Raw genomic sequence first — 26,509 nt, 5'->3', positions numbered from 1 at the left:
GGATGTCTCTGGATAACCACATTGAATGCCAATAATTATGTTGGAAGTGGTTTCTCACTTGGAGAAATTTTTCCAAAAGTTTCAAGTTACCCCCGATGCATAGCATATAGAATAACCTGATCAATGAGGGTCGGGCCACTGGGAACCTCAGCGATCAGGAGAATATGACTTTGGGACCTTGATAAAGGGGATCTTCAAGTTCCGTCTTGAATGGAGCAGATGTGCACATGGTCGACCTCCAGTCCATTAATTGTCTACGTGTCTATACCGCACTTAGCTTTTTCTGGCATGCACACCTCTGCTCCCTTCTTATTGGGACCAGAACAAATTGACAACTAAGTTTTACCATTCCCCTTTTCAAAGGCATGTGTCCCTACTCAGGCTGATATTGTTGGCACTGACTGGACAATGACAAACTGTTAAGGGACAAGTTCCCCAATTATTAACACCTAGTTGACAATTTTTATATAAATTTCCAGGAATAAAAACCAGAGGAACATCTCCATGTAGAATTCTAGGAAAGGATGTTCTAGAATTTTTATTTTGTGGAGGCTACCGGTGATTATCGGTCCTATTCAAGATGTCGTTGGTGTTTCCTAGCATAAAGCCAGTCAGACAGTAGCACCATGCTAGGAATGACACCATTGACTCCTTAATTCTGCTTTTTCCAGATGCCATTGTTTTCTATTGGGTTTTGTCAGTGAAATGGCCACAGTGTGAATGTGCTTTTACACATTGCACATATACCAATTAATGCTCCAGCTCATTTCTTTGGTTTTGCTGTAGTTTCTTGTACTTTGTACAAACAGGGGCATGGTTCCCCCTTTTTAAGCTTGGCATTTAATCTATATGGATTCCCAGGGGCAGGTGTCCGAACAGTCGGGTCTGGGTCCCCATCTGTGTTGAGGTCGGCTGACACAAGGTGAGGTTTTAATACTAGAGACAGGATGGGACCATCCTGATTGGATACACCTTGTTGTGGTGGGATGGCTTTTATGCTTTTTATGATCAAATTACACTGTGTTAGGCCATGTTCACACGCTGCGGGTTCCTCTGCGGGTTAATCCCGCAGCGGAATTGAAAATCTGCAGGGCAAAACCGCTGTGGTTATCCCTGCAGATTTATCGCGGTTTGTTCCGCGGTTTCCGCTGCGGGATTACTGCTGTACTATTGATGCTGCATATGCAGCAATATGCAGCATCAATAGTAATGTAAAAAATAATAAAAATTGGTTATACTCACCCTCTGACGTCGCGATCTCCCCGGCGCTGCAAGCGGCTGTGCCGACAAGGACCTTCGTGACGTCACGGTCATGTGACCGCGGCGTCATCACGGTCATGTGACCGCGACGTCACCACAGGTCCTGTTCGGCACAGCAACTGAGACCGGACGCCGCGGGCAGCGCTGAGAGGTGAGTATAGCTTCATTTTTTATTTTAATTCTTTTTTTTACACTATTTTATGGTTCCCAGGGCCTGGAGGAGAGTCTCCTCTCCTCCACCCCGGGTACCACCCGCACATTATCCGCTTACTTCCCGCAACGTGGGCACAGCCCCATGCGGGAAGTAAGCGGTTCAATGCATTCCTATGGGTGCAGAATCGCAGCGATTCTGCACAAAGAAGTGACATGCTGCGGGTTGTAAACCGCTGCGTTTCTGCGCGGTTTTTCCCGCAGCATGTGCACTGCGGTTTGCGGTTTCCATAGGGTTTACATGTTAATGTAAACGCTATGGAAACTGCTGCGGACCCGCAGCATCAAAATCGCGGCGGTTCCGCGGTAAAAACCGCAGCGTGTGAACATGGCCTTACAAAGGTTTTGTCCCTCGGACAATTTTGAGTGTTCCTGATAGATTTTTTTCATGATGATTTCAGAAATTACTTCAGATTTTTCCTATCGTGCAAGGTTTTTGAGAAATGATATGAAACATTATAATATTCTGTTATAATTCTAAAAACACAGTTAGAAACTAAAGTCATCTCCAAAACACTTTTGAACAATTGCTTTTGCTACTGACATCGATGCACATGTATGTAGTGTCTCGGACGTCACAATATAGACTATAAACTGTTGTTTCTTAACCCCTTACTGCCAGCTGACAGAATAGTATGTCAGCTGGCAGTATCCCCCGCTTTGAAGTGGGCTCTGGCAGTGAGCTCACCTCAAAGCCACGACATGTCAGCTGTTTTTAACAGCTGACATGTGCCTGCAATAGGCGCGAGTGGAATCGCGATCCACCCGCACCTATTAAGTAGTTAAATGCCGCTGTCAAACTTGACAGCGGGCATTTAAATGCACTTTCAGATGCCGGTCCAGAAATACGCGCATTGCCATTACAACCGGAGGTCTCCTTGAGACCTCTATGGTTGTTGATGGCAGATTGCTGTGAGACCCACCCTGTGGTCAGCCCTCATAGCAAGCCTATAATTCTGCTGCATAGAGGTGATCTGAACTTCCCTGAAATTTGTTGCGCAGTGTTGTTGTTAACTAAGTACCCCATGTTATTTACATGTACTATTGCTATTTACTTATTACAGGGTTTATGCTCATTTTGTTTTTTTTATTGGATGTTTTCATATCAAAAAATGTTAGATTATTGCTAGGAAAGGCCCTTGCTTTTGATCGTTGGTGTTCTGAGTGCTATGATCGCTAGTGGTCTGAGTGCTATGATCGCTGGTCGTCTGAGTGCTATGATCGCTGGTGGTCTGAATGCTATGATCGCTAGTGGTCTGAGTGCTATGATCGCTGGTGGTCTGAGTGCTATGATCGCTGGTGGTCTGAGTGCTATGATCGCTGGTGGTCTCAGTGCTATGATCGCTGGTCGTCTGAGTGCTATAATCACTGGTGGTCTGAGTGCTATGATCGCTGGTCGTCTGAATGCTATGATCGCTGGTGGTCTGAATGCTATGATCGCTAGTGGTCTGAGTGCTATGATCGCTGATGGTCTGAATGCTATGATCGCTGGTGGTCTGAGTGCTATGATCACTGGTGGTCTGAGTGCTATAATCACTGGTGGTCTGAGTGCTATGATCGCTGGTGGTCTGAGTGCTATGATCGCTGGTGGTCTGAGTGCTATGATCGCTAGTGGTCTGAGTGCTATGATCGCTGGTCGTCTGAGTGCTATGATCGCTGGTGGTCTGAATGCTATGATCGCTAGTGGTCTGAGTGCTATGATCGCTGGTGGTCTGAGTGCTATGATCGCTGGTGGTCTGAGTGCTATGATCGCTGGTGGTCTCAGTGCTATGATCGCTGGTCGTCTGAGTGCTATAATCACTGGTGGTCTGAGTGCTATGATCGCTGGTCGTCTGAATGCTATGATCGCTGGTGGTCTGAATGCTATGATCGCTAGTGGTCTGAGTGCTATGATCGCTGATGGTCTGAATGCTATGATCGCTGGTGGTCTGAGTGCTATGATCACTGGTGGTCTGAGTGCTATAATCACTGGTGGTCTGAGTGCTATGATCGCTGGTGGTCTGAGTGCTATGATCGCTGGTGGTCTGAGTGCTATGATCGCTAGTGGTCTGAGTGCTATGATCGCTGGTGGTCTGAGTGCTATGATCGCTGGTCGTCTGAGTGCTATAATCACTGGTGGTCTGAGTGCTATGATCGCTGGTGGTCTGAGTGCTATGATCGCTGGTCGTCTGAGTGCTATAATCACTGGTGGTCTCAGTGCTATGATCGCTGATGGTCTGAGTGCTATGATCGCTGGTGGTCTGAATGCTATTATCGCTGGTGGTCTGAGTGCTATGATCTCTGGTGGTTTCAGTGCTATGATTTTGGGTGGTCTGAGTGCTATGATCACTGGTGGTCTCAGTGCTATGATCGCTGATGGTCTGAGTGCTATGATCGCTGGTGGTCTCAGTGCTATGATCGCTGGTGGTCTGAGTGCTATGATCGCTAGTGGACTCAGTGCTATGACTGCAGGTGGTCTGAGTGCTATGATCGTTGGTGGTCTCAGTGCTATGATCGCTGGTGGTCTCAGTGCTATGATCACTGGTGGTCTGAGTGCTATGATCGCTGGTGGTCTCAGTGCTATGATCACTGGTGGTCTGAGTGCTATGATCGCTGGTGGTCTCAGTGCTGTGATCACTGGTGGCCTGACTGCTATGATCGCTGATGGTCTGACTGCTATGATCACAGGTAGTCTGAGTGCTATGATTACTGGTGGTGCTATGATCGCTGATGGCCTGAGTGCTATTGTGGCTGGGGGTCTGAGTACTATGATCACTGGTGGTCTGAGTGCTATGATCACTGGTGGTCACAGTGCTATGATCGCAGGTTGTCTGAGTGCTGTGATCGTTAGTGATCTGAGTGCTATGATTGCTGGTGGTATCAGTGCTATGATCGCTGGTGGTCTCAGTGCTTTTATCGCTGGTGGTCTGAGTGCTATGGACTGTCAAAGGCAGATTATGCAACATTTGAAAATATGACCCATCGGTCTCAGGATCAGTGGGTGTCCCAGCAGTGATAGCATGTCTTCCTTCCTTATTCTGATCCCAACAGAAATTCGGTAATTGTCAGCTAAAAGTGCAATCTTGTCCGTGCTCCCAAATTCCCCATGTGCCATATTTTCCAGATATACAATTAGAGTTTTGAAAATCAGCAGTAGATCCTATAATCTTCATGTATTTGTTTAAAAATCCTATTCTATGCTGAGTACAAGCTACAAGTCAGGCTGGAGACTGCATGAGACTAAAATTGGACTCATGAGCTCTCTGGCTCTATAGCTGGATTCCTTTACTGCTTTTCTTAATATCAGGATTATACAGCCATGTTGATATTGATTTTCAAAGTAAGTACACCAGCCTCATCAGGCATGCCTGCTATTAAACAATACGTCAGGTTTTTTTTTACAAATCTGGAGACAAATCCACTTTAAAGGGAACCTGTCATGTTGAAAATGATATTAGATCTCCAGGCAGAATGTTATAGACCAGGAGGAGTTGAATAGACAAATATACATTTTTGTGAGAAAAGTTTCAATAAAATTCCTAGTGTTTGTATGTATACAAGTCCAGGGGGTTGTCCTACTCAGTGATTGACAGTCTTCCCTGTATGTCTGTGCATGTAGAGCTAGCTGTCAATCACTAGTAGAACAGCTCAGTGAAGTCATATGCTACAAACATCAGTGATTTCCACTAATAAAATAAAACTTTTACAGAATTTTTCCCAACAAACCTCTATGTTATTCTGCTCAGCCTCTCCTCTATCCCAGAGATAGGACCTGGGGCGGACATACCGCATGTCCAGCTGGTGCTGCTGCATTGGGGCCCAGAGGTGGAGGGGGGCCTCTGCAGGGCATCTAATAATCAGGGCAATCTGGCCTGTTTATCCAGCTTCGGGGGGGTCCCTGTCCAGATTGCCCTCATGTGTGGCGGGCAGGGAGAGAACCCTCTAGCTCCGCTGCCTACAAGAGAAAATGGCAGCAGAGCAGAGCTTCCTGTTTCACACAGCAGTCAGCAGCGCGGCTGGATGACATCATCATTCAGCGCCACGGCTGTGCCAGAGAGAGGAGCGCTGCGGGGGAAGGTGCAGAGAGGTGAATGGTGCTGTGTGTGACTGTGTGTGTGTAGGTGGAGGAGAGGGAATGATGGGGTGATGGGGGAGAAGGCAATGATGGAGGTGACAGAGAGGGCAATGATGGGGATGTGTTGGAGAAAGCAATGATGAAGGTGGTGGAAAGAACAATGATGGGGTGGTGGAAAGGGCAATAATGGGGGTGGTGGGGGAGGAGGAAATGATGGAGGTGGTGGAATGGGGAATGTTGATGGTGGTGGGGAAGAAGTCTATGATGGAGGTGGTGGAAAGGACAATGATGTTGGTGGTCGAAAGGGCAATAATGGGGGTGGTGAGGAGGAAATGATGGAGGTGGTGGAATGGGCATTGATGGGGTGGTGGGGACTAGGCAATGATGGTGGTGGTGAAAAGGACAATGCTGGTGCTGGTGGAAAGGACAATGATGGGGTGGTGGGGAAGGAGACAATGATGAAGGTGGTGGGGTAAAGCAATGATGGAGGTGGTGAAAAGGGCAGTGATGGGGGTGGTGGGGGAGAAAGCAATGATGGGGTGATGGAGAGGGCAATAATGGGGTGGTGGGGGAGAAAGCAATGATGGAGGTGGTGGAAAGGGCAATGATGGGGGTGGTGGGGGAGAAAGCAATGATGGAGGTGGTGGAGACAATGATAGGGTGGTGGGGGAGAAAACAGTGATAGAGGTGGTGGAATGGGCAATGATGGGGGGTGGGGAAAAGGCAATGATGGTGGTGGTGGAAAAAACAATGATGGTCATGGTGGAAAGGACAATAATGGGGGTGGTGGGGGAGGAGGAAATGATGGAGGTGGTGGAATGGGCAATGATGGGGGTGGTGGGGAAAAGGCAATGATGGTGGTAGTGTAAAGGACAATGATGGTGGAAAGGGCAATGATAGGAGTGGTGGGGAGGAGGAAATGATGGAGGTGGTCTAATGGGCAATGATGGGGTGGTGGGGAAGAAGGCAATGATGGAGGAGGAATGGGCAATGATGGGGTGGTGGGGAAGAAAGCAATGGTAGAGGTGGTGGAAAGGGAAATGATGGGGATGGGGCAGAGGACTTTAATGAGATTTGGGGAAGGAAGACAATGAGGGGTGTGGGAGATTGGGATGGGAAGAAGGGGATCTATAATGGATTTAGGAGCAGGGGAAGGAGGAGGAAGATGTTATTATCACCTATTATGTTTAACACAGTTCCTTAGTATATAGTGTACTCACTTATTATACATAACACAGCCTCTTAGTATATAGTGTACTCATTTATTTTGTATAGTTCAGTCCCTTACTATATAGTGTACTCGCTTATTATGTATAGCGCCATCCCTCAGTATGTAGTGTAGTCACTTTTTATGCATATCACAGTCCCTTAGTATATAGTGTACTCACTTATTATCTCTAACACAGTCCCTTAGTATATAATGTAATTACTTATTATGTATAACACAGTCCCTTAGTATATAGTGTACCAACTAATTATGTATAACACCATCCTTAGTTACATAGTTCCCTTTTTTTTGTTATGTATAATACCGTCCCTTATTACGTACCATCCTCTCTAGTTATATATGGTGCCGTCCCTTATTATATAGCTTTCTCTGCTGCTATGTACATTGCTGTCTCTTACATAGTGTATTCTTGTTATTTTTGTTATTCTTAGCACTCTCTTTTATTGCATAGTCCCCTCTGTTGTTAGATATAAAATAACTGCTGATGGACAAGACTACCAGTCCATCAGCTCCTCCATTAGAAAAGAAGCTTTCCCATGCTCCACCAGCCATCATTGCATTATACAGCTAACAAGACAGGATGGTATATAATAAAAAACAGGGCTCTATATAATCCAATATGTAAGGGATGGTGCTGTACATAACAAGAGAGGGCACTGTATAATTAGTGACGGAAATATACATAATAAATATATACACATGTATATGTGTGTGCCTATGTGTATATATATATCTATATATATATATATATATATATATATATTTATATGTAGCTCTGTCGCCATAAAAGGAGGGGGGCCCAGACACATTTCTTGCACAGGGGTCCCAAGTGTCGGTGTCCACCCCTGGATAGGACTCCATCTACGACATGATGGGTTTGAGGACCACTTGTATTTTTTTAAAAATTCCAAATATTGTCACAATTCTCCCCGGTATAATAAATGCATAAAATGAAAACTAAAACAATGTAACCATTTACTGGAAGATGCTACAAACCGTCGTCTTTTTCACTTCACATTCGGACACGAAGCTGTTGTACTTCAGGGAGTGGAGGATTTGTTTGACTCTTCCCATATTTTGGTGGCCACAGATCTGAAACTTTTGTTGGATTCATCGAGGTCTCCAGAAATGCCGAGGTGCCAGCCTATCCCTGGTTCCTTACAGACGTAGTATCTGGATCTACTGGAGCCGGTGGCTGCCCAGCTACAATATCGAGCACTCTTTGTTACATGGCAGGACAGCACTTTCTAGTAGATGTGCGCTGCCTGTAAATGATGGTGTAAGCTCATTCTCTGTCCACAGAAGAATAGGCAAGAGGGACGAGGGTCCAGTACACAGGGCAGGGCAGGGGCAGGGCAGGGGAGTGCGGAAGACGTGTTCACTCCTCATATCTCACAAATATCTGTCTAACATCCCACATCCTACATTATTAAAGCCTTGGATCACTGACTTTATGAAAAAAGGTGCATCATGAGAAGAGCCAGGAAAAGATAGATACTGGGTGTTTGTAAAGAAGGAAAAAAGGGGAAAAGAGCAGCCGGTAAGATAGAGGGACACATCACAAAAACGTGAGGGATACCATCATCACAGAGAAGATGCTGATCCACGACATTTTATTTATTTAAACAATAAATACAAGAACAGAAAAATAAGCACCGACTATAAATCATACTGACATACTGTATTTATTATTATTATTTATTATTATAGCGCCATTTATTCCATGGCGCTTTACATGTGAGAAGGGGTATACATAATAAAAAACAAGTACAATAATCTTAATCAATACAAGTGATGACTCATGACTGGTACATGAGGGGAGAGATATTTCTATCTATCTCATATCTATCTATCTATCTATCTCATATCTATCTATCTACCGTATATACTCGAGTATAAGCCGACCCGAGTATAAGCCGACCCCCCTAATTTTGCCACAAAAAGCTGGGAAAACTTAGTGACTCGAGTATAAGCCTAGGGTGGAAAATGCAGCAGCTACCGGTAAATGTGAAAAATAAAAATAGATACCAATAAAAGTAAAATTAATTGAGACATCAGTTGGTTAAGTGTTTTTGAATATCCATATTGAATCAGGAGCCCCATATAATGCTCCATACAGTTCATGATGGCCCCATAAGATGCTCCATATTAAAATATGCCCCATATAATCCAGCATAAAGGTTACTAATGGCCCCATAAGCAGGGGCTGACTGGCCCAGGTGGCAAAGAGGCAAATGCCCCCCGGGCTGCTCCCCCAGGAGCTGTTCAGGGCCGGCTGCCTGGTGGTGGCTACAGCCACACAGCAAATTGTGCGCAGCCATGTCTGCTGTACTGTGACGCGGCTGGCAGCAGACACAGCCGCATCACAGTTAGCGCACACATCTGCGCTGGGGCCAGGAGCGAAGCTTGGCTGTCTCCTTGATGGCTGCGCAGCTACTGCTCCCTTCATGTTCTCTATACTTCCAGGTTAGGTGTTGGGCATGCGCGATGGCGTCCTCACGCACATGCCGACATGACCCGGATGCTAGAAGCAGACAGGCACTGCAGGGGAGCGACTGGTGAGGTAAGTATAAAGAACTTTTTTGTTTTCTTTATAAAATAAATTTAATGGTGGGTAACTGCAAGTTATGAAGTGGGGGGTGTAAGGAGGCTGCACATGATGGAATTTGGGGGTTAAAGGAGACTGCACGTGGAGTGAGGGGGTAAGTGGGGCTGCACATGATGAAGGTTGAGTGGGGCTGTACATGGAGTGGGGCTGCACATGATGGAATGGGGCTGCACATGATAGTTTAGTGGATAAAGGAGACTGCACATGATGAAGTGGGGAGAGTGGGGCTGTACATGATGGAATGGGGCAGCACATGATGATGTGGGGGTAAGGGGGATTGCTCATGATGAAGGGGGAGTGGGGCTGCACATGAAGTGGGGGGTAAGGGGGACTGCACATGATGAAGTGGGGGGTAATGGGGACTGCACATGATGAATTGGGGGTTAAAGGGGACTGCACAGGATGAAGTGGGGGGTAATGGGGACTGCACATGAAGTGGGGGGTAAGGGTGACTGCACATGATGAAGTGGGGGTAAGGGGACTGCACATGATGAAGTGGGAGAAGGGGACTGCAGGACTGCACATGATGAAGTGTGTCTGATGTGGGACTGCTCATGATGAAATGGAAGGGGGATAGGGGGCTGCAAATGATGAAGGGGCACTGCAGATGAAGTGAGGGGGTGATAGGGGACTGCAATGAATGAAGTAAGGGGACTTCAAATTAAAGTGGGGGGACTTACAAAATGATAAATTCAGTGTGAGGGACAAGGGACAGCAATTTAATTGAAGGTGGGGGTGAGGAGAGCAAATGATCAATTGAAGAGGGGGTGGGGAGAGCAAATGATCTAGGGGAAGAACAAATAATGAATTTTAAGGGTGGGGGGAGTAAATGATGTATTGAATGTGGGGTAGAGCAGTTGATAATAGAGGGTGAGAGAGAATGACATGACAATGAATTGGGGGGGAGGGGCATGTAACTATAATGAATCCGGGATAGGGTTAGAGTGGAAGGTACATAGTGGGGGGCGTTGAGGATGAAGTGATTGGTAATGAATTGGGGGAAAGAGTACAGGTGCTAATTAATTTATATATTAAATGGGGAAAGTGGCTATTTATAGTTAGTGGGTGCACAGTGGTGGATTATAATTTATATTTGGAATGGTCGGTTAATAATAATAATAATTATGATAATTTTATTTCTATAGTGCCAACACTTTACATTTTAGAGGGGACTTGTACAGACAATGGATCAACAGATACCAAAAGGAATGAGGGCCCTGCTCGCAAACTTACAATCTATGAGGTTGCATAATAACCAATTATATATTGTTTGTGGGTGCACCTCTGTATTCAGATGTCTAGTGTACACCATGTTCCAAATTATTATGCAAATTGGATTTAAGTCTCATAAAGATTTAATTGTTTTGTTTTTCAAATAAACTCGTGGATGGTATTGTGTCTCAGGGCTCAATGGATCACTGAAATCAATCTTAAACACGTGATCATTAGTTTTCCAGGTGATTCTAATTAAAGAAAAACTACTTAAAAATGATGTTCCACATTATAAAGCAGACCACAGGTTTCAAGCAATATGGGAAATAAAAAGGATCTCTCTGCTGCTGAAAAGCATTAAATAGTGCAATGCCTCGGTCAAAAGCATGTAAACATTAGATATTTCACGAAAACTTAAGAGTGATCATCATACTGTGAAGAGATTTGTGACTGAAACAGAGCACAGACAGAGTTCATGCAGATAAAGACATAATGAGGAAGGTTTCTGCCAGACAAATTCATTGGATAAAGAGAGCAGCTGCCAAAATACCATTACAAAGCAGCAAACAGTTATTTGAAGCTGCTGGTGCCTCTGGAATCCCTCGAACCTCAAGGTGTAGGATCCTTCAAAGGCTTGCTGTGGTGCATAAACCTACTATTCGGCCACCCCTAAACAGTGTTCACAAGCAGAAACGGTTGCAGTGGGCCCAGACTCACATGAAGACTGATTTCCAAACAGTCTTGTTTACTGATGAGTGTCGAGCAACCCTGGGTGGTCCAGATGGATGGAGTAGTGGATGGTTGGTGGATGGCCACCATGTCCCAACAAGGCTGCAACATCAGCAAGGAGATGGAGGAGTAATGTTTTGGGCTGGAATCATGGGGAAACAGCTGTAAGGGCCCTTTAAGGTACCTGAAGGTGTGAAAATGACCTCAGCAAAGTATTTAGAGTTTCTGACTGACAACTTTCTTCCATGGTATAAAAATCAGAATTGTGCCTTCAGGAGCAAAATCATCTTCATGCATGACAATGCACCATCTCATGCTGCATAGAATATCTCTGAGTCATTGGCTGCTATGGGCATAAAAGGAGATAAACTCATGGTATTGCCACCATTTTCCCCTGACCTCAACCCTATACAGAACCTTTGGAGTATCATCAAGCAAAAGATCTATGAGGGTGGGAGGCAGTTCACATCAAAACAGCAGCTCTGGGAGGCGATTCTGACTTCATGCAAAGAAATACAAGCAGAAACTCTCCAAATACTCACAAGTTCAATGGAGGCGAGAATTGTGAAGGTGATAAAGAAGGGTTCCTATGGTAACATGTAACTTGGCCTGTTAGGATGTTTTGGAGTTAAATAGCTTTTTTGTTCAGTGAATGTGACCTAATGGTGCAAATTCCACAAATGAGCATTTTCAGTTCTTTAAAACTGATCAAATGTTTAGAAATTCTACTGTGCCTAATAATTTGGAACAGTGTATTTTGAGTTTTTATTCATTTTGGAGATTATACTGTTATCATTGGGAGGTTTCTCCAATAAAATTCGATGTATACTCTAACGGGTGATGACTTTTATTAGACTGACTGTCATTTGCACCGACCATTTAGGAAAATCCGAGAAAAATATAATTTGCATAATAATTTGGAACATGGTGTAGAAAAAAGGGAAAAAGTGGGGAATGTGGTCTGGAAGTCGTGCTCTAGGTAACTGTTATTTTATGCAGAGACGAGTCCTGGCTGGAAGAAGTGATGGCAGTCTGTGCTGGATGAAAATGAAAAGCAAAGATGAAGGACTTCAGCTAGAGACATCACTAGTGAGTCAGTGTATTACCTGTACACTGACACTATACACTGTATACTATATACAAAGCTCCTGTGTATAATGTCACTGGCAGTGGTGATCACTGTATTACCTGTACACGGACACCTTATACAGATCTCCTGTGTATAATGTCACCAGTGATCACTGTAGTATCTTTACACTGACCGTAAATACAGAGTTCCTGTATACAATGGCACTTAGTGTTGTGCTTTTTTTAAAATTAATGATCAGTATTGTAGTATAATAGTAGTAAAAGTTTTACACTCCCTGACAGAAGTAATGTCGCTTAACCATGTTATGTAAATAAAAGCTTATAACCTGATGTTAAAGGGAACCTGTCACCTGAACTTGGCGGGACCGGTTTTCGGTCATATGGGCGGGGTTTTCGGGTGTTTGATTCACCCTTTCCTTACCCGCTGGCTGCATGCTGGCTGCAATATTGGATTGAAGTTCATTCTCTGTCCTCCGTAGTTAGTACACGTGCTCAAATGCGGGCAAAGCCGAAAAGCATTAGTGCGCATGCGCCGGGGCACTATGTCCCGGAACCCAGCGAAATACTTCTGGGACATAGTTCGCCATATTGTGGCCAGCATGCAGCCAGCGGGTAAGGAAAGGGTGAATCAGACACCCGAAAACCCCGCCCATATGACCGAAAACCGGTCCTGCCAAATTCAGGTGACAGGTTCCCTTTAAATTCATCCATTGGTTGAATAAATTATTCTTTTGAAAGCTGAAACCTTCCAAAATGTGGTTTAGGTTAAGAAAATAAATTGACATCAATGTAGAAATATTGATCAGTTAATGGACATAGAATGGTCAGATTTTAGCAAGACAAAAGTTTTGTCGCCTGGTCATATAATGCACCCAATCCTAGTTTACATCCTTACCTGTGCTCAGTAAATGATCGGTTATTTAGTGTGTGTGTATAAAAAGAAACCCAGCACCCCAGACCTTCACTTGAACTGCAACTTGAGCTCTTGACAACATGCCAAAAATCCACCCTGCGACCAAAGCCTGGGTTATCAAGAGGCTGAAGACCAGATCCACTACAGAGGTGGCGGGCACCTTTAATGTGTCTCAGCGTCAAGTACAAAGAATTAAAAAAAAGATTTGAAGAGACTGGAGATGTGTTTGACTAGTCCAGGTCCAGCAGACCCCGCAAGACAGCTGCTCAGGAGGAATATTTGTTGGTTAGAAAATCCAAAGCAAGCCCCTCTTCCACAGCAGCAGAGCTCCAACAGGTCTGGTCACCTCAAGTCCCTGTGTCAACTAGTAAAAGTTAAATTCACCGCACGTGACATGCCGATCGTTAGCAAGGCGCGGGAGCGCCGCTTGTCATAACAGACACTGCAGGTCCACACTACTGGACAGGATCTTCCATAGGCAGACATTTAGATTACAATAGAGCTTATATTGCACCGCTGGGACTTTCCGCCTTCTCTGTTCTTAGCTGGAACAAGCGATTAAGTGACAAAGGCTCTGGTTGAGCCGAAACGTTGTATATAAAAAAAAAAAAAAAAATCACAGATGCTGTAATATTCTGTTACGCTGCCTGTTTATGTATAATAAATTTATACCAGACTTTGCATAAGAAACCTAGAGAGAGTGCAGTGAATTTAACTTTTACTGTTATTCTGGTCCATTGGTCCGTTACACCAGCACCTCGCCATATTAAGGCTGAGTGCACACCTAAACCTTTACCTGTGTCAACTAGAACAGTTTGTAGGATTCTGTCTCAAAATGGCCTCCATGGTCGAATCAGTGCCCAGAAGCCAGCACTAAACAAAAGGCAAATAAAAAACCGTGTGGCATTTGCAAACTCCCACAGCCTGCTAAATAGATGGACGCTGGAAAAGTGGCAGAAGGTGGATTTCTCTTCAGTAGAATTACACCACAGCTGCCACAACCACTGCAGGAGACTTACTGGAGCCAGTATGGATCCAAAATACACCCAGAAGACAGTTAAATTTGGTGGTTGAAAGATCATGGTCTGGGGTTACATTCAGTATGGGGGTGTGCGAAAAATTTGCAAGGTGGAAGGCAATATCAATAGCCTAAAATATCAAGTAGTATTAGCTACCGCTTATATTCCAAATCATAAAAGAGGTCAAATTCTGCAGCAGGATGGTGCTCCATCTCATACATCCATCTCTACAACAAAGTTCCTCCAGGCAAAAAAGATCAAGGTGCTCAAGGACTGGCCAGCCCAGTCACCAGACATGAACATCATTGAGCATGTTTGGGGAAGGATGAAAAGGAAGCTTGGAAGACAAAACCAAAGAATCTAGATGAGCACCACAACTTCATTCACCAATGTTATGCAACATATATTTGTATTTTAAGTTAATTATTTTTCTGTGGACAACAAAAATTTTGTCTTGCCAAAATCTGACCATTCTGTGTCCATTAACTGATCAATATTTCTGCTTCGATAACAATTTATTTTCTTAACCTAAATCACATTTTGGAGGGTCCAGCTTTCAAAAGAATAACTTATACAACCAATGGATGAATTTAACATCAGGTTTATAAGCTTTTATTTACATAACATGGATAAGCGACATAACTTCTGTCAGGGAGTGTATGGTGGCATCATTGGTGTTTGTATAGAATGTAGTTTCATGTAGAGGTAATGGTGATATTATGTATTCTCTGTGTAGTGGTGATAGTACTAGGCACTGTGTAGCTGTATTGTTGTGTGTATGTTTGTAAGTAAGCTCCGTTATGGCACCATATCTAAGCAGTAAGCTTGGTTCTGGTACTCTATCAATGTAGTAATCTAGATTATGGTACTGTATGTATGTCATAATCTCAGTTCTGCTCCAGTTTCTATGTAGCAGACTTGGTTCCATGTAGTAGACTTATTAAGCTCGGTTCTGCTCCCTTATCTCTGTAGTAAGCTCGGTTCTGCTCCCATATCTCTGTAGTAAGCTCGGTTCTGCTCCCATATCTCTGCAGTAAGCTTGGTTCTGCTCCCATATCTCTGTAGTAAGCTCGGTTCTGCTCCCTTATCTCTCTAGTAAGCTCGGTTCTGCTCCCTTATCTCTGTAGTATGCTAGGTTCTGCTCCCATATCTCTGTAGTAAGTTTGGTTCTGTGTTATGACCTGGTGGTTAAGGAGCAACATGGGACAAGCTCTGAGGAGATGGTAACTTTACTGACCGCAGTTCCTGAACCTAACACAACACTAGAAGTCGCCGTGGAATGTTCCTGTCACTCCCTAGACATCTCATCACAGCCGGAGAACTAGCTACCCCTAAATATGGAAACAGGAAAGCTATCTTGCCTCAGAGAAAGCTCCCAAGGACAGACAGCCCCCCACAAATATGGACTGTGAGTGGAGAGGGAAATGACATACACAGAATGAAAACAGGATTTAGCAAAGGAGGCCACTTCTAACTAGATAGACAGAATAGGAAAGGATACTGTGCGGTCAGTATTAAAAGCTAGAAAAATCCATCACAGAGTTTACAAAAAAAATCTCCACACCTGACTAACGGTGTGGAGGGCAAATCTGCTTCCCCAGAGCTTCCAGCTTAACTGAATATAGAATACTGACAAACTGGACTAGAGCAAACATAAAATGAGCTGAATGATTAAGTCAACAGCAAGAGGACAACAAATGAACATGCAAGGACTTATCTTTGCTGAACAGGACCGACTATCAAGGAAATCCAAGGAGAGATCTGAATCCAACCAAGAAACATTGACAGCTGGCACTGGCTGAAGATCAGAGCCAGGCTAAATAGCAGAGCAGGAGAGACGATCAGTGGAAGCAGCTGCTAAGCTAAATCCAAGGAGCAGCAGTTCCACTTAAAACCACCAGAGGGAGCCCAAGGGCAGAATTCACAAAAGTGCCATTTACAACCACCGGAGGGAGCCCGAGAACGGAATTCACAACAGTTCTGCTCCCATATCTCTGTAGTAAGGTCGATTCTGTTCCCATATCTCTGCAGTAAGCTCGGTTCTGCTCCCATTTCTCTGCACTAAGCTCGGTTCTGCTCCCATATCTCTGTAGTAAGCTTGGTTCTGCTGCCATATCTTTGCAGTAAGCTCGGTTCTGCGTCCTATCTCTGTAGTAAGCTCGTTTCTGCTTCCTTATCTCTGTAGTAAGCTCGTTTCTGTACCCCTATCTCTGTAGTAAGCTTGGTTCTGCTTCCTTATCTCTGTAGTAAGCTCGTTTCTGCTCCCATATCTCTGTAGTAAGCTCGGTTCTGTACCCCTATCTCTGTAGTAAGCTTGGTTCTGCTCCCATATCTCTGTAGTAAGCTCGTTTCTGCTGCCATATCTCTGTAGTAAGCCCCGTTCCGCTCCCATATCTCTGCAGTAAGCTTGGTTCTGCTCCCATATGCTTGCTGTTAGCTTGGTTCTGCTCCCATATCTCTGTAGTAAGCTCGGTTCTGCTCCCATATCTTTGCAGTAAGCTCGGTTCGGCTCCCATATCTTTATAATAAGCTCTGTTCTGCTCCCATATCTCTGTAGTAAGCTTTGTTCTGCTCACATATCTCTGTAGTAAGCTCCGTTCTGTTCCCATATCTCTGGAGTAAGCTCGATTCTGCTCCCATATCTATGCAGCAAGCTCCGTTCAGTTCCCATATCTGTGTACCAGCCTGTTTTTAAAGCCTGTTATCTCTGCTACTTTAACGCAGTGGCCAGATATAAGCAGGGAAAAGGAGGGCCACCGCAACTCGAGGGCCACTGCCTTGTGATTGCCCCCCAGGCTGAAAATTGCCAGCCAGCCCCTGCCCATAAGATGCTCCAAAAAGATATTTGCCCCATATAGTGCTGCACAAACGTTGATTATGGCCCCATAAGATGCTCCATACAGACAATTGCCCCATTTGCTGTTGCTGCAATAAAAAAAAAATCACATACTCACCTCTCATCGCTCAGGCCCCCGGCACTTTCAATAGGAGCAGGTGAACCTGCTCCTCGGTCCGGCCGCCGCTCCGTCTTCAGCGTCTTCTGCACTGACGTTAAGGCAGAGGGCGGGCACTAACCACGTAACCGCGCCCCCTGACCTGAGCGTCACTGCAGAAGAAGAAGACGGAGCGGTGCCCGGAACGAGGAGAGGTGAATATCGCACAGCGCTCCCCATTATTTTCACCTGCTCCTAGCGCGGTGCAGTCCGTGGTTCCCCCAGCGCCGCAGCTTCTTCCTGTATTGAGCGGTCACCGTTACCGCTCATTACAGTAATGAATATGTGGCTCCACCCCTATGGGAGGTGGAGCCGCATATTCATTACTGTAATGAGCGGTACCATGTGACCGCTCAGTACAGGAAGAAGCTGCGGCGCCGGGGGAACCAGGGACTTGCAGGGACCGCGCCAGGAGCAGGTAAGTATGAATAGACAGCCCCCGCTCCCCCTCCCCTGCCGACCTCTGGGTATGACTTGAGTATAAGCCGAGAGGGGGCTCTCAGCCCCAAAAAGTGGGTTGAAAATCTCAGCTTATACTTGAGTATATACGGTATCTATTTCATATCTATCTATTTATCTATCTATCCCATATCTATATATCATTCTATGCCATATCTATCTATCATTCTATCTCATATCTATCTATTTCATATCTATTATCTATCTATCTAGAAAAAGAAAAACAGCAGCATTTTATATAAGCCAAGATACTGTATATACAAACACTGAAAACATTGAATCTAAACTGTTATTACTCAGTAAGATGTACTTACAAAAATGAAGGTTATTAGCGCATAAATTTGCCAATTCATGTATGCCCATCAACCACGGTTAGGTGACCTCCCTCTGATGGGTCCCTGTTCTACTGTACATAACTCTCTTGAGCTATCAGCCTACAGATACAGGTGCTACTAAAACAATTACAGGTGATCTATTTCAAGTGTTTATTTCTGTTAATGTTGATGATTATGGCTTACAGCCAATGAAAACCCAAAAGTCATTATCTCAGTAAATTAGAATATTTTATAAGACCAGCTTGAAAAATAATTTTAAAATCCGAAATGTTGGCCTACTGAAATGTATGTTCAGTAAATGCACTCAATACTTGGTCGGGGCTCCTTTTGCATCAACTACTGCATCAATGCAGCGTGGCATGGAGGCGATCAGCCTGTGGCACTGCTGAGGTGTTATGGAAGCCCAGGTTGCTTTGATAGCAGCCTTCAGCTCGTCTGCATTGTTGGGTCTGGTGTCTCTCATCTTCCTCTTGACAATACCGTATAGATTCTCGATGGGGGTTAAGGTCAAATGAGTTTGCTGCCAATCAAGCACAGTGATACTGTTGTTTGTAAACCAGGTATTGGTACTTTTGGCCGTGTGGACAGGAGCCAAGTCCTGCCGGAGAATGAAATTTACATCTCCACAAAGCTTGTTGGCAGAGGACTTTGGTCTTGATAAAACTACAGTGGACCTACACCAGCAGACGACATGGCTCCCCAAACCATCACTGACTGTGGAAACTTCACACTAGACCTCCAGCAGCTTGGATTGTGGCCTCTCCACTTTCCTCCAGACTCTGGGACCTTGGTTTCCAAGTGAAATGCACAATTTACTTTAATCTGAAAATAACACCTTGGACCAGTGAGCAACAGTCCAGATCTTTTTCTCCTTGGCCCAGGTAAGACGCTTCTGGCGTTATCTATTGGTCATGAGTGGCTGACACAAGGAATGTGACACTTGTAGGCCATGTCCTGGATACGTCTGTGTGTGGTGGCTCTTGAAGCAATGACTCCAGCAGCAGTCCGCTCCTTGTGAATCTCCCCCAGATTTTTGAATGACCTTTTCTTAACAATCCTTTCAAGGCTGCGATTATCCCGATTGCCTGTGAACCTTTTCTACTACACTTTTTCCTTCCACTCAACTTTCCATTAATATGTTTGGATGCAGCACTCTGTGATCAGCCAGCTTCTTTAGCAACGACCTTTTGTGGCTTAGGGTATGTGCACACGTAGAATGGTCCACTGCGGATTTTTCCGCAGTGGATTTGATAAATCTGCAGGGCAAAAACGCTGAGTTTTTGCTGCAGATTTATTGCGGATTTACCGTGGTTTTTCTGCGGATTTCACTGCGGTTTTACAACTGCGGTTTTCTATTGGAGCTGGTGTAAAACCGCTACGGAATCCGCAGAAAGAATTGACATGCTGCGGAATATAAACCGCTGCGTTTCCGCGCATTTTATGCCGCAGCATGTGCACAGCGTTTTTTGTTTCCCATAGGTTTACATTGTAATGTAAACTCATGGGAAACTGCTGCGGACCCGCAGCTGCGGAAACGCTGCAGATCTGCAGCAAAATCCGCATCGTGTGCACATAGCCTTAATCCCCTTGTGGAGTGTGTCAGTGACTGCCTTCTGGACATCTGTCAAGTCAGCAGTCTTCCCCATGATTGTGGAGCTACTGAAACATCTAAGGGACCTTTTTAAAAACTTAGGAAGCCTTTGCAGGTGTTTTTTGTTAATTACTCTTAGTTACTGAGATAATGAGTTTTGGGATTTCATTGGCTGTAAACCATAATCATCAACAATAACAGAAATAAACACTTGAAATAGTTCACTCTGCGGGTAATGACTCTATATAATATGATATTCACTTTTTGTATTGAAGAACTGAAATAAATTAACTTTTTGATGATATTCTAACTTTGTGAGAAGCACCTGTAAATAGACAAACATAGAGTGCTGCTGTATTTTATTTTTCTATATAATGCATCAGAGGGAGGTCACCTTGCCGTGCTTGATGGGCATACATGAATTGGCCAATTTATACGTTCATTTTTGTAAGTACATCTTACTGACTAATAACAGAGTTTAGATTCAATGTTTTCAGTGTTTGCATATATCTTGTTTTCTTTTGCTATACAATGCAGCTATCACAGCTTGCACCTGTTCATACATAGGAGGTGCTGGTCAGGATTTCTCACTCTATCTATCTACACACGTGGTCAAAATTTTTGGTACCCCACGTTTAATGACAGAAAAACCCACAATAGTCACAGAAATAACTTGAATCTGACAAAAGTAATTATAAATAAAAAATCTATGAAAATGAACAAATGAAAGTCAGACATTGCTATTCAGCCATGCTTCCACAGAATAAAAAAAAATAAAACTCATGAAATAGGCCTGGACAGAAATGATGGTACCCTTAACTTAATATTTTGTTGCACAACCTTTTGAGGCAATCACTGCAATCAAACGATTCCTGTAACTGTCAATGAGACTTCTGCACCTCTTGACAGATATTTTGTCCCACTCCTCAAGAGCAAACTGCTCCAGTTGTCTGGTATTTGATGGTTGCCTTTACCAGACGGCATGTTTCAGCTCTTTCCAAAGATGCTCAATAGGATTTAGGTCAGGGCTCATAGAAGGCCACTTCAGAATAGTCCAATGTTTTCCTCTTAGCCATTCATGGTTGTTTTTAGCTGTGTGTTTTGGGTCATTATCCTGTTGCAAGACACATGACCTGCAACTGAGACCAAGCTTTCTGACACTGGGCAGCACATTTCTCTCTAGTATCCCTTGATAGTCTTGAGATTTCATTGTACCCTGCACAGATTCTAGACACCCTGTGCCAGATGCAGCAAAGCAGCCCCAGAACATAACAGAGCCTCCTCCATGTTTCACAGTAGGGACAGTGTTCTTTTCTTGATATGCTTCAATTTTCCATCTGTGAACATAGAGCTGATGTCTCATCTGTCCATAGGCAATTCTCCTAGAAGCTTTGTGACTTGTCAACATGTAGTTTGGCAAATTCTAGTCTGACTATTTAATGATTTTTTTCAACAATGCTGTCCTCCTTGGTTGTCTCCCATGAAGTCCACTTTGGCTCATACAATGATGGATGGTGCGATCTGACACTGATGTTCCTTGATCTTGAGGTTCACCTTTAATCTGTTTAGAAGTTTTTCTGGGCTCTTTTGTTACCATTTATATTATCCGTCTCTTTGATTTGTCGTCAATTTTTCTCCTGCGGCCTCGTCCAGGGAGGTTGGCTACAGTCCCATGGATCTTAAATTTCTGAGTAATATGTGCAACTGTAGTCGCAGGAACATCAAGCTGCTTGGAGATGATCTTATAGCTTTTACCTTTAACATGTTTGTCTATAATTTTCTTTCTAATCTCCTGAGACAACTCTTTCCTTCGCTTCCTCTGGTCATTGTTGAGTGTGATACATAAGATGAGGGGTACAAACAATTTTGACCACGTGTGCATCTACCTATTTATCTATCTATCTGTTAAATTGAAGAAAATGTGGCAGCACTACTAAAAAAAGGGGTGTAATAAAACCTATTGAGGTGATGTCCAAACCTCCAAAATAGAAAAAAAGTGTGAAGTGTTGCCTGTTTTTTTTTATCTATCTATCTATCTATCTATCTATCTATCTATCTATCTATCTATCTATCTATCTATCTATCTATCTATCAATCTATGTTCTTCATCACTATCTATCTCTATCTTTGAACATCTTTAATACATTAGGGTATTTCCCACTGTGAGTGAACGCTGCGGGTTGGACGCTGCATACCTCCGCAGTGTCCAACCCGCAACGTCCAGATGTTACAGGATAGTGATGGGATTTCAAGAAAGCCCATGCCCACTATGCATCCATAGACGCCCGCGGCTTCCCTGTGGAGACGGACATGCGGCGCGTCTTTTCAGACCACAGCATGTTAATTTATCTTGTGGAGATGCTCAGTCTCTGCAAGATAATTTCACCAGTCCAATTTAGTGGGACGCGGTAATTTCACACCATTCAGTGAACACATGCGGAATCACCTGCATTCAAAAGTCGGCAGCACTATTGACCCAGCGGACATGTGCTGCATCCAAAGCGCTTCCAAACACTGAACGTCTGCACATACCCAAACACTCTTTAAAGGGAACCTGTCACCCCCAAAATCAAAGATTAGCTAAGCCCACCGGCATCAGGGGCTTATCTACAGCCTTCTGTAATGCTGTAGATAAGCACCCGATGTATCCTGAAAGAAGAGAAAAGGTTAGATTATACTCACCTGGGTGGGTGGTCCCGCTGCGGTGGGTTCACGGTCCTGTCCGGGACCTCCCATCTTCTTACGATGACGTCCTCTTCTGGTCTTCATGCTGCGGCTCCGGCGCAGGCGTACTTTGTCTGCCCTATTGAGGGTAGAGCAAAGTACTGCAGTGCGCAGGCGCCGGGCCTCTCTGACATTTCCCAGTGCCTGCGCCTATTGGACCGGACCGCAGCGGGACCGGCCCTGGGTGAGTATAATCTAACCTCTTTTTCTCATCTTTCAGGATACATCGGGGGATTATCTACAGCATTACAGAATGCTGTAGATAAGCCCCTGATGCCGGTGGGCTTAGTTCATTTTCGATTTTGGGGGTGACAGGTTCCCTTTAATTATTATGCTGATTTTCATTCCATACGCGTCACACTGACACACGGATCTCACCAGTGCTGGTTTTTCCAGTACAGGATTCGCCAGGATGAGTGAAGGAGGCCTAACATGCAGCCAATCAGCTGATAAGAGAGAAGTGCTCATTTGTTGGCTGATTCAATAATTTGTGGACAATTCAATCTTTTGATGTCGGCAGCACATTGGCCATTGAATAGAGGGAATGTGCTGCCGACAACTTGCACATTGTATGAGGATATGACGATCGGACTAATAATTGTTTCCGCAGCCCGTATATATGAGGCCATAAGCGAGGGCCGATCATCTTGTATTTAGTCAATCAGCGCTTATTTATGGCATTTTACTTCATTGTCACTTTAAGTTCTTACTAATGATTTATGATGGAAAATGTTACTTGCACAACACCAATCCTTTATATTCTGAGTGTATAAGAATTAACCATTTAGAAGCAGGAAGGGAGGGGCGAGTTTTCTCGATCTTTAAAGTGAATATGATTAATAATCATTGTGCAAACTGCGTATGTTGTGTACGGTAATAAATGCCGCGCTGAATCATCTGCAATACTGCCATCTAAGCCCTAATGATTAGGGAAAGATGTCAGAAGTAATATCCATCAATGTGACCTAAACACAAGCCAGTAATAGCCAGGGATGGAATATAGTTAGGATGTGCCACTGATTTGCTAGAATAAAGAAGTAGCAGCGTTCTGCGGAGCATGATGGCTGATTGGTGCTCCAGGCGATGCCAAAGCAAATTATACCCATCCCAAATATTCTAAACATAATAAGTAAAAATATGAGAGGAATCCCAAATATGTAGATATTGTAGTCCAATACCAATAAAATAGCCAAAAACTGTGCCCAGGTAAATATTGCACTATATAGCCCAGATAAGTGATGCCTGTCCAAAAATGCAAAATACCGTGCCCCAAATATAAAAAGCCGTTCCATTTTCCAATAAGTAGCACCATACATTGCCTAAAGATGTCCAGGTAAAGCTTCATACAGTACACTGTGGTAGATCGACTCACTTGGCTGCACATGGAGGTAGACACGGGAACACTGCAGCTTTAAGGATGCATTTGGTTTGTTAGCTACAGCATAAACCAAGTTTAAAAACAAAATAAAAACGGCCCTCTGGGCAAAACAGCAAAACAAAATGGTAGCACTAGATATAGTCCTTGCATTAGTGGGTATCAGCCTGCTCAGGATTAGCAAGACCCATGGTTCAGGCATAAACAAAGCACAAACCTTTTCTCTGGAGTGTTCTTCTCCAGACACTGAACACTGCTGCCTTTGGAGGCCAGCTACTTAAGCCCCAGATCACACCCTGAGGAGGAGATAAGGTGGACATCCTCCCACCTGCTCTGTGGATGTCCACATAAAAGCCAGCACACTATGTAAATGACTTAACCCCTCACAACTCTAAGGGTACTGTCACACAGTGCAACTTTCCAACGATCACGACCAGCGATACGACCTGGCCGTGATCGTTGGAAAGTCGTTTTGTGGTCGCTGGAGAGCTGTCACACAGACCGCTCTCCAGCGACCAACGATGCCGAGGTCCCGGGTAACCAGGGTAAACATCGGGTTACTAAGCGCAGGGCCGCGCTTAGTAACCCGATGTTTACCCTGGTTACCAGCGTAAAAGTAAAGAAAAACAAACCGCACATACTCACATTCCGGTGTCCTTCAGGTCCCTTGCCGTCTGCTTCCCGCTCTGACTGAGTGCCGCCGTAAAGTGAAAGCAGATCACAGCGGTGACGTCACCGCTGTGCTCTGCTCCGGCCGGCAGTCAGTCAGAGCGGGAAGCAGACGGCAAGGGACCTGAAGGACACCGGAATGTGAGTATGTACGGTTTGTTTGTTTTTTACTTTTACGCTGGTAACCACGGTAAACATCGGGTTACTAAGCGCGGCCCTGCGCTTAGTAACCCGATGTTTACCCTGGTTACAAGCGAACGCTTCGCTGGATCGCTGTCACACACAACGATCCAGCGATGACAGCGGGAGATCCAGCGACGAAAGAAAGTTCCAAACGATCTGCTACGACGTACGATTCTCAGCAGGGTCCCTGATCGCTGCTGCGTGTCAGACACAGCGATATCGGATGGATATCACTGGAACGTCATGAATCGTACCGTCGTAGCGATCAAAGTGCCACTGTGTGACGGTACCCTTAGTGTGCTTGAAAAATTCTGAGTTTTATATCACTGATGCCATTGGGAGTAGTGAAACATATCTCCCCTACATCACTTTACCAGTGACTTTGCCACAGCACATACAGTGCCATTACATGCCCATAAGTTCCACACAGAGCTGAGGTGACCACTTAATGGATGTGTAAGAGTAGGCAGAAAGTGTTGTACAGTGGCCTGATAAATAGTGGCCTACAGACAAAGTATTACTTCCTTCCTGTGAATTGATTAATGTTAGCCGTCCCCCGTCAATAATACCAAAATTATAGGGGGGGTCTCATGGCCTCACAAGCCCTGAAAGAATATCTGGCGTTTATTTTATTGATATTTATTAACATGGGTGTAAGTAAGCTTTGGCTGTTTTCTGCCAGAAGCAATTTTATCTGGATAGCAACAGCGTAATTGGCGCTCAAATGGAGCCTTTTAATTGGTTGACGCTGGTTGGCGGGCTTTTTGAGGGCTATAAAAAGCCCTGGAATTTGAATCTCACCTCAGCTGTCGGTGAGCCGAAGAACCGAAGATACGGAGTGAGGATGGAAAACCTTTTACAGCAGCTTCTCGCAAGAGCCGGAAAAGAAGACGGGTTAGAATGGCTAAGAAACTGTTTAGCCACTAGCCCCCTACCTACACCTCCGGAGGCCGGAACAAGTCCTCCGGTAATGAGCCTGCAGGAGCAGCCGCCTGTGACGGAGGAGAACATGGCGGTAATGCCGCAGAGGTACCTGTCACCGCCCCTTCCGCTGCCTTGTCCCAGCGGCCGCACACCGGATGTCCGTAAGAGACCACGCCGCCCGGCTGCCAGCAAGTCACGGAGCCCAGTGCGTGACACGCAGCGACATCCTCAAGCGGCTCCAGTTACTTCAAGTCAAACCGCCGGGAGGTCCGTGAGCAGCCGTAAAAGCGCTGCGGCGGCACCTTCCCGCCGGGAGCCGGCGGCTGCGCCAGCCCTTGTGCCTGGCATTCAAAAAACAGCGCCAATGATCAGCATTCAAACAGATGAAGAATCAGACGAGGAACAGACCGGACCAGCGCCTGAAGATTCTCAGCTGCGTTCGCCTGCTGCGCAAGGCTCGAGCGCTGGCTGCTCAGAGGACCAGATGCAAAGAAGAGGAGCTTCCAGAAGGGGTGAGATAAACAATGTGCCCCTGTCTGTGCATCCCACCCAACTTAGGGATATGATTAAGAGTATTTTGTCTGAGTCGCTGGGGGATCCTTGTAGTTCCTTTGCTATTCCTGTCCCACCTACTAATTTAGAGGGTATTCCAGTTCCTCAGAACACATATAAGGAGGCTTTAACATGCGAAATTACACCTTTGGGATTCCATTTGAGCTCAGCGGTTAAGGAGCTCATTTGGAATAATGAATACGTTGAATTATTCTCATTACTTCCCCGTAAGGACCATACATTCAGGTCTGACAAAGACACAAAAATTGAGGACGACCCTAAACGTGGCCCTTTAAAATCATTCAATAATTGGCTACAAGCCTTTTGTATTTATTCAGCAGTTTTGGGGGAGAAGTCTCCCAATTTGTGTAGTAAGCTGTTT

The 26,509-nt window shown here is 44.8% G+C and overlaps 1 protein-coding gene across 2 annotated transcripts in view; it reads right to left on the bottom strand.

Moving 5' to 3' along the window:
- The window catches only part of LPIN1 (lipin 1), a 274,958-nt gene that overhangs the window by 136,893 nt on the left and 111,556 nt on the right, over positions 1 to 26,509 (bottom strand). Inside the window, exon 1 of one of the 2 annotated variants that reach the window (XM_077291443.1) lies at positions 7,749 to 7,924. The exons of the other annotated variant lie outside the window; for it this stretch is intronic. Within the exon in view, the coding sequence (XP_077147558.1) occupies positions 7,749 to 7,826 (78 nt within the window). The 5' untranslated portion in view covers positions 7,827 to 7,924. Of the gene's footprint in view, positions 1 to 7,748; positions 7,925 to 26,509 lie in introns of those variants that run through there. 2 annotated transcript variants of the gene reach the window in all.

This window comes from Ranitomeya variabilis, chromosome 2 (assembly GCF_051348905.1).
Source record: "Ranitomeya variabilis isolate aRanVar5 chromosome 2, aRanVar5.hap1, whole genome shotgun sequence".
NCBI classification, from domain to species: domain Eukaryota; kingdom Metazoa; phylum Chordata; class Amphibia; order Anura; family Dendrobatidae; genus Ranitomeya; species Ranitomeya variabilis.
This window is presented reverse-complemented; position numbering and strand designations above follow the sequence as displayed.